The sequence below is a fragment of the Octopus sinensis genome, linkage group LG4 (genome assembly GCF_006345805.1).
Source record: "Octopus sinensis linkage group LG4, ASM634580v1, whole genome shotgun sequence".
In the NCBI taxonomy this organism is placed as follows: domain Eukaryota; kingdom Metazoa; phylum Mollusca; class Cephalopoda; order Octopoda; family Octopodidae; genus Octopus; species Octopus sinensis.
In genome coordinates, this window is record NC_043000.1 from 152,162,490 (window position 1) to 152,175,794 (window position 13,305).

The following is a 13,305-nucleotide window of genomic DNA, read 5'->3' on the forward strand; positions in this document are numbered from 1 at the left end:
GAGAATAGATCTTGACATTCATTTAACTTAGTGGATTTGTAATAAAATCATTTTGTTGCCATTTAAAGTCTGCTTTCCATCCTGGCATGGATTGGACGGTTTGACTGAGGGCTGGCGAACTAGAAGGCTGCACCAGACTCCAATCCGATCTAGCAATGTTTCTACAGCTGAATGCCCTTCCTAATGCCAACCACTCGGAGAGTGTAGTGGGTGCTTTTTATATGCCATCGGTATGGGGGCCAGTCAGGCGGTTCTGGCAGCAACCATGCTCCAATGGTGCTTTTTACATGCCACCTTAATTACATAAGTGAAATTATCAAAAAGCCAAAAAACTATGTTAACATCAAAAAATTGATGCAAAATGGTAAGTAAAAATACAAATTACATCTTTATTTAGATTTAGCTAATATTTGTTTGAAGAGATAAATATATGCATATATTCTGGGCTCAAGTAGATGAATATGCCTTAATTAGTTAGTATCTGTTGTGGTAGACTATAACCCAGTAAGGAAACAGTATGTATGGCTGTGGTTTTGTATCACAGATGCTCTAAATATGAGCTCATTGCTCTGAATTGAGTATATGGAAAATTGCAAAAATAAAGATTGAATATCTAACACAGAAGGTAGATATTTGCTGAAAGTTATTCAATGAGAAGCAACAACCAGGCAGTCATAAATCAATGACTTATCAGAAATGATGTTCTATGTTATAATATTATTGTCTGTTTATCATTATGTATATACACCCTTTCAGTTATATTCTATGTATCATTATAACTATTTATCCTTTCAGCTATTTTCTATATATGTGTTATTTCGTATATATGGTTGACTCCTCATTTGAACTTCCAAATGTGGAAAAAATCCCAACAAAACAAAGCAAAAAAAAAATCTCATTGTGAATAACAAGAATTGCAAATTTCTTTTTATTCTATGGACCACACCTTATTTGATACCTACAAAAATTACATAACCATTTTCTCTTTTGCAGGTCTCAAATTTGCTGTCACAATCTTCACAGACACCTCCAAGTGCTAGCCAGTTGAGAACACTCAAAACGACTGTAAGTGATTTTTGGTAAATATTACACTAAAAGCAACACAATACATGCAAAAAGATAATTACTTGTGACATAGGCACAAGACTAGAAATTTGATGGGAGGGGTTAGTTGATGATATCAACCCCAAAATGATGAAAGGTAAAGTTGACCTCAACAAACTTTGTAATCAGAACATAAAAAACCTGAAGAAATGCCACATGGCATTTTTTCAGTGCTTTTATCTAAGCATTGGAGGTTGAGATTTACAAGAGAAAGGAAAACGTAGAATTGTGACTAATGAATGGTGGTCCGACATCTGCAAGGGCATGAAGATAGTAGAAATAAATAACCAGGGCCCTTTTTTTAGCAGCACAGAATATAGGTGTTATTTTAGAGAAAACTGGTTTTCAGTTGAAGATAACATGGTATGAATATTTGCATATTTATATATATATATAAAACTCAGTATGTGTGTGTAAACCTGCATAACTTCTGAAGTTCGCAAGTGATTTTCTTCAAACTGGGAACATACATTACTTATGTTCCAGAGATGGTTTTAAACTCTTAAAATTTTTCACATAATGAGTAATGGGACCTCTGGGGCTAGAAAACTCCCTTTCCTGGGGTAAGTATGACTACTGTGGAGAAGGGAGGTAACTATTTTTGAAGTAACTTTTCTTAAAATTTGCTAAGATATTGATATTTTTTCCCTTTTTTTATTGACATTTCATTATTAACATACAATTGTCATCTTAGTTTATTATGTCATATTTCTTGACATAATGTCTTCAAGGAAGAGTTCCTCCATTGGTCGAAAATCTGCTGTTGCAGAGAAATTGAAAAGGAGAGCAAATGAATCGTCGCATGAGACTTTAATTAGACAATTACAAAATGCTGCATGCACAGCTACTGCAAGAGCCATGGAAAGCGATGAGCAGTGGCCAGGAATGCTGCATTAACAGCTTCAGCCAGTCCACTCCTATCTACCACATCATTTCTTTCATGTAGATTTCTCTCATGTGGTGCTGTTGAGTGCACCCAAAAGCTTAATTTATCATATAGATGTAGTTCCTATGTCTGCTGATTGTTCTGTGGGGTAGCGGCAGTGCTGACAGCCGCAAAGGAGAGTATACCCAATGACAGCTTTTTGCTGTGTTCAAAAATCACATACCCCATTCCCACTTTTCCCTGACGAGGTTAGAGCTTGGAATCTTCCAAACAGATGCATGACATGTCACATAGTCGAACTAACCGTTCATTTACTCCACAAATGTTTTGTTGTCAATGCTGCACATTTCAGCTTAACTGTACCATATATACAAACTATGACATTTAAATCTCAAGCAATGCCAGGTATGTCTGCTAGTTCTTAATACATCTTGGCTGGTTAAGATGCAAAATATGCTAGTTGCTGTAGTGTATGTCAAAGGAGAAAAACTTCTCTTTTGTGACGATTGTGTTTCCAATACGTACAACACATTGGCATATGAAGGGATGCTGAAAAGTTTCTGGCTTTGGGTAAAAGAAAATACAGGAGGATAAGTTAATTCTGATTTTATTCAACATATTCCCCTGAGATTCACACTTTGCAGTGGTCCTTCAGTTTTTGTAAGCCCTGTAAAAGAACTTGGAAGGTTGGGCCTCCAACCGTGCCTTTCACAGGACCCTTAAAGTGAAGGACTTTTAAGTACTGATGAGCTGCTTGGCTAGACTCAAAGACCCAGGTACTTCTGCTGGATGAGACAACATTTTCAGAATCCAGTGTGCAAAAGAACTGGGTGTGTTGAACACACTATCATTATAAGAGATGTTTTTCTCTCGGCATTGTAACAACTAGCATATTTTACCCCTGAATCTGCCTAGATGTATGAAATAAATATGTGAATATTCATTCACATAGTGTAAAAAATGATTTTATAACATGCCACATTGATTTCCCTATCTATTGGTAAGAGCCCACTTCTTATGTAATACATTATGCTTTTTTGTTAATTTGTATATAAACAAAAATCTTAACTGAAGTTAAATTTCCTAAAGAAAAGAACAAAAATTTAACAGAAATTGAAGATGGAGCGTGAATTACATTTGTATTGAATTTACATACAGACCTTGCATTTACTAAAATTAAAAACAACATCTCTAATTTGAAATCAATAGTTCCCAACCCCACCTACAAATTACTTGAGAAATTTTCTCTTAGTCTTTCAAACAACTGATAAAAATCTCCCAGGAATTTATAAAAACTTGCCTTACAAATTACTGCACTCATTTGGTCCTCTAGACTTGATATATTGCATATAAAATATTTAAAAGCCATTGTACAGACAAGTTTTATTTTCTTTATATATGTTTTATATTAAAACTGGCTTTCTTGGTTGTTCAGAATAAAAGTTAATGGAGAATTAATTATCATGTTAGAAAAAAATGTAAAAGAAATTTCAAGTGCTTTTATTGAAAGTTTAATTTGGTGGTTCAAATTTACCAGACTAGACATCATGCTGTGAGAATATCTTCTTTCACAAGCCAGAAATTTAATGTCTTTTACTGACCTCAAACAATAGCAAAGGTCACCTTCCAACCTGACAAGCAGGTTGGTAAGCTGGATCTGAATTGCAGTAAAATGTAAGCATGGCTGTGTGGTTAAAAATTTTGCTTTGCAACTATGCAGTTTATGATTCAGTCCCATTGTGTGGTACCTTGGGCATGCATCTTCTACTAAAGCTTTAATTTGACTAATAATAAGTGAAATTTCATGGATAGAAACCAAATGGAAGCTTTTTGTCTTATAAATTACTTGTCAGTTTGTTTTTACTTCTTTCCTTATAGAATGTTAAAGGATATTAACTTTCTGTCCTTTCTCTGATAACACTGCCACCTAACTTTTATACAGCTTGACAAATTATTGGTATCACATTAAGAAAAAAAAAACCCATCAAAGATGAAAATACTTATATTAAAAAAAAAAATGGTGTGTAGAAGAATTAACCATTAATGGAACCTAAGTAGGGATCAGTGACAAAGTTACAGTGATGTGTGACAAATGACTTTGATAATAATAACTGAAAATATTCAAGTACCTAATAGTATAATTGATAGAAACATTGTGGTTGTCCCTGTGTACAGGTATGGCCTTTGCATCCTTCTCTAGCTGAGCGTCCCTAATCTTGTGGGCTCATGGTTGCTGGTGCCATGTGAAAAGCACCCATACCAGTGCCATGTAAACGTATCCATGCCAGTGCTCTGTAAAAGCACCCAGTATCCTATGTAAAGTGGTAGGCATTAGAAAGGGCATCAAATTGTAGAAACCATGCCAAAAGAGACAATTGAAGCCAGGTGCAACCTTCCAGTTGGTCAACTCCTGTCAAACTGTCCAACCCATACCAGCATGGAAAATGAACGTCAGATAATGATGATGAAGAATCACATAACCCAACTAAAACAAAATCCTTATAAGTATTTTTTATATTGGTTCTTTTGATCATTAATTTTTGGTTCTTGAGATCCTTTGATGTCTTTTTTACAGGTTGATCAGTTGCAATCCTCAGTCCAAGAAGTTAAAACTGTAAGTCAGATTGACTCATTTGCTATTGAAAGTTATTTTGTTTCTTGTTTCATGCTTGTTTTTTTTTCTTAATCCTATTTAATAAGCTTTTAGAATTCATTCAGTATTCTAACAGCAATTAACATATGGATAATTAAATTACCTGAAATAATTGATTCAGATGTTTCTCAGATAATTTGAGCTAATGATAATGAACTTAACAAGAAACTCTTTCTTAACTTCTAAATTTGTATTGCTGTAGGATTTGGAAGAAGATAATTGTGCCAGTAATCCTTGTTTACATGGTGGAACTTGTTATGATCGCTATAAAGGCTTTTACTGTAACTGTATTCCAGGATGGATGGTAAGAAATTTATTTATAAGATCTGGGATTTATGTTGAATCATTTTGTAAACAAAAATATACATCCATGTACTTATGTATGTAATTTTTTTATTTTTGCATATACATTCATCCACATGAATACTGAAATATGTAGTTTCTTTACACTCAATAATTTCTGAGACATTTTCTTTTTCCAAGATGTGTTATATATTAATTCTTTGTCTAATGATTTTGAAAATCCCTTTAGATAAATGGTTCATCTCTAAAGCATGGTTAATAATTTGAAATATATCATCTTAATATCTAAATTTCTGCTTATAAATTTGGGAATTGCTCCTATTACATATTTTAAACCTGTCTTTATAAAATATTTGCCTTGGTGATACTACTTTATAAGAATGGTTATAGTGATAAGGCAATTTCTTAGTATGGCCAAATGTATTGAAATGCCCTTCCATCAAATATTTATCTTGTGATTTCTATAATCCATACCAATTGTTGTTTTCTTTTGTCATAGCATTAATATTAATTACCTTTCTGTTAAATTTTTACCATTTTATTTAGTTTTATTTCAGTACTTTTTTTTTTTACTAAAGAATGTACCTTTATTTAAATGTTAAATTATTGCTTCATTACATCTGAATTAGGGCCCATCATGTAGTGAAGATGTCAATGAATGTTCAGAGTTTGTTGGTACTCAACTGGGATGCCAGAATGGGGGCACATGCATCAACACTTATGGAAGTTACAGGTAGTTATAATTGTAGTTTTTAAGTTTCATAAAAGAAAATATTTTTCTCCAGTTGGATACAGCCGGTTGAAAGAAACAGAATGACATTAAACTATATGCTACTTTAGTTTGATCAACTTTATTTTTTAACTTGTGAACATGTGAATAGGAAAAATTCAACTGGTGGTTGGAGTTCAAGAGAAAAAAAGAGTCAGAGAAGTGTTTTGTGCAGTGTTTAGTGTGTCAATGTATTAAACACGACAGGGATGATGTAAGGAGAATGGATGAAGGCATCAAGTGTATTTCAGTGGGAAAGGTATACAACTCACTAGTCTAGAGCAGGGATCTAGGAATATTGTAGGTGAGTGGAAATTTAAGTCAGTTTTGTGGCCTGGTTTGGATACTGTTGTGATACTTGTGTGTGTAATATTTAAACAGTTCTCGGTGAGGTGCATGTGAGCTTTGTCTAGAGTCAGCAATTATCCAGGACTGGAGGATTTTCTGGTCTTGATGAGGAAGCCTAGTCTTTGGGATGCAGTTTTGACAAATGACTGTAGAGGTATTGTTGCAATCAAAGATTATCATTTGTAGCAAATCAAGGATTTTAGCTGTGTGTTGTTTATAAGGTGTGACTTTTTCAAAGCTGTTACCTTTGTATACTGCTTGTAATTTGGTTTTCATGAATAAAAGTGGGTTGTTCATTAAGGTTTTTGTTTAGAGTAGAGGAAGTCTGGAAGGAAGTATCTGTGAAAGGAAGATGTATAAGGAGTTATGATGAAATGAAAAAAGGTATCATCTAGGAATGGTGGCACTCCGCTGGTTACGACAACAAGGGTTCCAGCTGATCTGATCAATGGAACAGCCTGCTCGTGAAATTAACGTGTAAGTGGCAGAGCACTCCACAAACATGTGTACCCTTAACGTAGTTCTTGGGGAGATTCAGTATGACACAGAGAATGACAAGGCCGGCCCTTTGAAATACAGGTACAACAGAAACAGGAAGAAAGAGTGAGAGAAAGTTGTGGTGAAAGAGTACAGCAGGGTTCGCTACCACTCCCTGCCAGAGCCTCGTTGAGCTTTAGGTGTTTTTGCTCAATAAACACTCACAATGCCTGGTCTAGGAATCAAAACCGCTTTCCTACAACCACGAGTCTGCTGCCCTAACCACTGGGCCATTGCACCTCCACCATCTAGGAGTCAACAGATGTAGAAGTAACAACAAATAAAAGTGGAGCAAGCAAAAATATTGTGAAGGCATACTAAAGTTATAAAATATTGGTCAGAGAGAGACCTACATTGATTCATTCTGTGATATGGCATTTGAATAAGAAATTTTTGATTTAAGAGGGGGAAATAAATAAAACCAATATGTGAGCAACATTTCCTGGTCTATTTTATCTTGTATGGTTTAGTCAGAATGAAAAGGACGAACCCATAACTTTCACAGACCATCCAATATTGAATGATTATAAGTTGATGTCTATAAGAAAATGTTTGTCAGAAGAGAACTCAAGAGAGTTGTCACCTTTACAAGGATGGATTGAGGATAGTGCGAGATCTGGTAGGAAAGATACGGAATGGGTGTTGACTTGGGGAAAGATGTGTGTATTGAGTGGGTGCAAGTGATGTACAACTAAGTAGAACCTACAGTCTGCAGAGACTATTGTAGTCTCTGCAGACAGTACAAAAGACAGTTGGTTGCTGTGTGTTAATGAGTGAGGCCTTGCCACTGAATTGGATGGTCTTCTATTGGATGATGTTTATGTATAGCAGCAACTTTGACCCATTAAGGGATATCATTTGAATATTGCACAGCATTAGCAGAGGTGAATTGTTTCTTTGAGTCTGAAGAGGAAGACGAAGGCTAGTCTTTGGGATGTAGTTTTGCTAAAATATGAATGGAGAGATCACTGAGTGTCTAGCATTTATAGTGACTTACATTGCATGATATTCAGGATTAGGGAGAGTAAGGTAAAAGATTATTTCCTTGATATGTGCATTGAGTGTATTTTTGTGGTGTTCAAGAAGTTAACATTGTTATAACTCCATTGGAAATTGTGTTCAAGGCTTTTGTTGATAAAGGCAGTAAAGCTTAATCTTAATCGTAAGTGGTACCTGTGTGCAGGTTTTTGAAGAGGAATGAAAAGTGGTGTCAATTGTCTAGAAATGAGTATTGTCATAGAGGTGATAGTGAGTAGGTTATTTAATATACAGGAGGAAGAATGTGAGCAATATTAGTGAAATTTGGGGTACACTAGAGTTGATTAGAGTGAGAGTCTCCTCAATAGGATCTGTGATGGCAGGATCTGGCAAGAAACTTCCAATGAGATAAAAAAAACAGGTCAACAGTATGTAATAATAATAATAAAATTATTGTGTATAGTGCTCAGGTGCACTACAACTTGTCAAAGGAGCCTGTATAGTACATAGAATTATGTATAAATGTCAGGAAAGTGAATAGTGTAAGAGTCTTAATATATGTGTGCACATGTATAGAGTGGGGATATAATATATAATATAATGAAATTATTGTATACAGTGCTCAGGTGCACCACAACTTGTCAAAAGTGCGTATAAAGTATATGTAGTAATGTACAAATGTCTGGAAAGCGAACAGTGTACGAGTCAGATACATGCTTGTGTGTGTATGGAGTGGGGAAAATCAGGTGTAGTGTTGGCGAATCTCAGGAAGCATGGAAGTTTTGAAGGATGCAGTGCTCTGACAACTAACAACTGATGCTGGCAGTCTGTTCCATGCTTCAGCAACTCTTAGCATGAAAAAATGTTTCCGAAAGTCATGGGAGCTGTGCTGTTTTCTGACTTTGTAAACATGACCACGGGTGGAGTTTGAAAAGGTGCTCAGAGTTATTGTTTGTAAAGTGATGTATTTTGGAAGCATAATAGTTATAGGGTTGGGTAATGGTAAGGACCTTGAAAAACAGAAGTGGTTTTGCATTTGAATGTATGTGTACATAGCAGTGATACTGGTGTGGTGGAGAAGGGAAATTTACATGGAATTTTGCTACAGATTTCTTGGCAAGAAATGATTTCTTCTGATTTCATCAAAATATCATTTTAATATATGATTAATGGTAAAGATTTCATTAAAAATACTGTGGTTAATATGAAATATTCCACAATTAATCAAGCATTTAAGCATTAATATTATGTGAAGTTCTCTTTGGTACATTAACATAATGTCAAATTGTGCCTGAGACACTTGGTTACCAAGGAAATTTCATCTTTTTAGGTAGAAATCATTTAATTTGAATTGAATTTTGAGAAAACGTTTATTAAAAAAATGGGCATGTTTTTTTTATCATAATTTGTTGTGTTTATTAGGTGTCAGTGTTCTGCAGACTGGCATGGAATTCATTGTTCTACCCGTCATGATGATTGTACAGGATCTTCTTCTAGTGAACTCTGCGGTCATGGTACATGTGTCAATGTGAAGCGTCAGCAACCGAATCAAGTAAAGAGCATTTATTTTAATTCTCATACTAATATTATCAACAATGTTTACCTTCTTTTTTTTAAGTAACAAAAGCATAACATTTGTTTGAATTTTATATATTAAAGAATACTTCCTATTTGTTGTTTTAAAATTTTCTTTTCAAGTGGATTCTAGTCCTTTCAATCCCAAATTAAAATATTTTGTTTTTATAATAATGAAAAAAATTTGTTTGGTTTGTTAATATTAATGATTATTTTCTAATTTAGATAATTTTACACTTAAAACTCCAGTTATTGAATTGGATTTGAAACGTTTTAATCTCAAATCTGTATATGAATAAGACTGAATTCAGCTTTTATCATACTAGACAACCACAAACTAGCAAATGGATGTGATGCTAAGGTTAAGGAAACTGGTCAACTGAAATTTCTAAAAAAATATAGGTTCTAGGGTCTTTGTTTTGGCAATTGTAGCAGCCAAGTCTGTGCCTTATGCATGAGAATTCTTTCCTCTAGATTTCCCAGGCTAAACTGTAGAGGGGACTTTGCACCATCCACAGATCTGGTTAGTAGCCCTCAACAGGTTGTCCTATAGAAACCTCCATTTGTCTTCCACATCATGTGATACTACATCCCCCTCTATTTTGTCAAAAGCTTTGAGTAATACATCTCATTCACTGGATCCTTAAGCTTCCAGATCTTTCTTCTCCATTCTGGCCTTCTTATGGGCATCCATTTAGCTCTGATCCTGAAGTCACTTACTACTAATCTATGTTGTGGAGTGCATTCTGCACCTGGAAAGGCTTTGGCATTTATAAGTAGTCATCTTTCCTGTTTCCTGGCGAGGATGTAATCAATTTGACTAGTGTGTCCACCAGATCAGTAGGTAAATAGGTTTTCTGAAGTTAGTATTACAAACCATAAGATATTTTGCATTGCAGAACTCCAGCAGCCTGTTTTCCTCCTCATTGCAGGAACCAAAACTATAGCTTCCATGTGTGCCACGGAAGACCCTGCATGTTGTCCAACATGCCCATTGAAGTCACCAGCCACAAAGAGAAGGTCCCTGTCATTCGTTGATGAAGTAGTCTGCAAGAGGGGGTCATAAAATCAGTCTTTCTGTTCATCAGGTAGCCCCAGCTGAGGGGCATAGGCTGAGATAATGGTTGCTAAACCATTTTGCAGCACTAATCTAATCTTAAGTATTCTTTCACAGACTCTGACTACCTTAATTACCTTATCAACCCATTTCTCTGCAAGAAGTATACCCACGCCCTCGACTCTGTTAGTGTTTCTTGCCCAGAAAACCTTATACCTATGTTCTTTGCCTGTGAAGAACCTAGCAGAACATCCTCTCCACCTTACTTCTTGGATGTAGCACCAATCTACAGGTCTCTGTTCAAGCATCTCAACAATCTCACCAGACCTACCTTTCAGTGTGCCAACATTAAGTGTGCCAATCCTGAGGGTGTGGGAGGTGTGGGCCTGTTGGACCCTGGGATGGGGGACAGCAGTGTCATGTACCTGAAAAGAAAAGAAATGAATAACGGCTTTGGATTTAGCATAAAAAATTATATCTATGTGATACATTAAAAAAATTTTTTAAAGATAATTGTAAACAGTGATGAAAACCACAAAGATATGAAACTTAAAGTAAAATTATCTTGAAATCTTGAAATCATTGTTACTTTGCTAAAATTTTAAAAAATATATTTCCTCTTGCTTTTTTTAAATTTTAGCCCAAATACAGTTGCATCTGTGAACCTGGCTGGACACATCCTTCAAGTAGTCCATCTTGCACTGTAGATATAGATGAATGTAACCTTGTATCTTCACCTTGCTTTAAACATGCTCAAGTGCATTGCATAAATCTTCCAGGTTCATTCCGGTGTTCTCCATGCCCTACAGGTACGTATATCATTACCTGTGTTGCTGTGAAATAGTTTTTAACTTCGTCACACTATTATGTTTTTTTAATTAGTTAATCTCCTCAGGGAATCATAGATCCAGTTGTAATTTCAGGTTTTGTAGTTTTAAGATGTTGAGTGACAAATATCTTGCTGGGTTGGAAACCAGTTTATTTACAATTAAGATTGTTGGGAGAATGTTGTTCAACCTTAAAACAGTTATTTTATTGAGCAGCAATAAAAGTTGTGCTTTTGCTCTACAAATATTTAGTTTTGTCTTTCTGCATTCTTAATTCAAATCTTTCAAGAGTTGGATATGTCATTCATCTCTACTGTTGATAAAATAAGTGCCAGGCAAGCCTTACAGTTTGACTCAAGTGACTAAACTTTTCCCTAAAAAAGTTTGATTTTGTGCCTGTAGAAGAAATCATTGACATCAGTGGCATCAACAGCAGAATAACAATAATGATGATAATAATAATAATAATGATAATGACTTCAAAATTTGCCACAAGGGCAGCCATTTTGGGGGAGAGGATGGGTTGATTACATGTGCATTTTTGATCTTAACTGATTGGAAGTTTTATCATGTACAATGATTCTTGTAAAAAAGAATTTACAGATGTGTCATGAGAAGTTGCAACAGCTTCCCATGACACACTTATAAAGCTGGGTCTTTATGCTTTTATTAAAAAATTACTGTAAAGTATAGAAGCCATCTTATCATGGCTAACCACATTGGGGAGGGGGTGTTACTGTAGCTTTATAGCCCCTAGAGATCTTCGTCTCTAGCTGGCTTTAGACACAATATATGTGTCCTTGGAGTATTTGCAAAGGGAGGCCATCCCTTCCTCGCAAGCCTGAGTGATACGCTCGAACTAGTTTCGGGATTGTTGTCCCTCATCAATGGGCGGTAACCACCAGGTAGCAATGATCCCTTTGCAAATACTCCAAGGACACAGATATTGTGTCTAAAGCCAGCTAGAGACGAAGATCTCTTGGGGCTATAAAGCTACAGTAACACCCCCTCCCCAATGTGGTTAGCCATGATAAGATGGCTTCTATACTTTACATTATCGAGCGATTACTGTTTCAATCTCATTCTGAGATTTAATTATGCTTAAAAAATTACTGTTCAGGCATAATGAAAAAACTGGACACTAATAACTGATGATCATAGTCTACTCAGATTGTTGAAGATAGTTGAGATTGTTGAAGATAGTAGAGAAGTTTTTTGTGATTAAAATGGCTTGATACTGAAAATGGGATTAGTGAAGTTGAATGGTGAATGTTCTGGAAAGATGAATTAATTAAGGGAAAGTGATTCTCTTTCTGTCTGTCTGTCTGTCTCTGCTCTATAAAAAAGGAAGATTATAAGATATCAGTGGCTGTATAATAGTGAAATATGGGAAGTAATGAGAGACTACTTCTAGAAATTAGAATTCAGTATTGTTCCATAGGTATGTATACTTGTTAACAAAAATGGCAAATTAAGCACAGATGAGTTAAGAAGGAATTAAAATGGTTGTATATTAAATGATGAGTAAAGTGAGTGGATCTTAAGAGTTAACTCACATATGCAATAAAGATGGCTGTGTCCAGGTACACATGTAATGTACAAGGATAATGCATGTAGGATAAAGCAATAGATGTGCTGTGATTTAGTAGCAGTGAAGTAAGTGAAAAGGTACTTAAATATCAACCATTTTGTAAAATCCCAGCTGATGTTCTTTGAAGAAGACAGCCATTTTTATGAGAAAATGTTTTAATTAATTCTGTGAGAAAAAAAATGTAAATCTCAGTAGGCAAAGAAATTTTTTTTTACTTTCATTTTAAAAATTTTCTTTTCTTGTTGAGTGAGTCAGGAACAGGGCCCAGGACCCTTGCAAGTCCTCCCAGACCAGTGAGATTAATGCCTTTTAATGTTCCTCTTGAAACATTTACAAGTCAACACTCAAGGGATGGACATGACTGGGAAGTTATTTTCAGAGGGCTGATATTCTGGGAAGGAAGGGCTGGTATTAGTGATTAGCGCAGGGGTTGGGGCTCGACGGAACAAAGGTTATAAGAGGAAGCATAGCAAGTGAGCTGGACATGCCCAGAGTGAAAATGATGTGAGTCCAATGAGCTCTAAGAAGCAAAAGCCTTTGTAGTGGCTTTATAAAAAGCTGAGAGTGGGGATGTGTGCCTGTGAGTGATTTTATGCCAATCAGTTGGGTAACTCTTTTCTGGCTGTGTCTTACGATGTTGATGTGTGCAACAGCAACATTGTTGCAGATATGAGAAC

At 35.4% G+C, this 13,305-nt stretch overlaps 1 protein-coding gene across 1 annotated transcript in view; it reads left to right on the plus strand.

Annotated features, from left to right (window-relative positions):
* Window positions 1-13,305, plus strand: part of LOC115210606 (cubilin-like) — a 267,655-nt gene that overhangs the window by 33,113 nt on the left and 221,237 nt on the right. Inside the window, exons 6-11 of the mRNA XM_036502575.1 lie at window positions 994-1,065; window positions 4,566-4,604; window positions 4,846-4,947; window positions 5,576-5,679; window positions 9,001-9,130; window positions 10,851-11,019. Coding sequence (XP_036358468.1) covers window positions 994-1,065; window positions 4,566-4,604; window positions 4,846-4,947; window positions 5,576-5,679; window positions 9,001-9,130; window positions 10,851-11,019 — 616 coding nt within the window. The remainder of the gene's footprint in view (window positions 1-993; window positions 1,066-4,565; window positions 4,605-4,845; window positions 4,948-5,575; window positions 5,680-9,000; window positions 9,131-10,850; window positions 11,020-13,305) is intronic.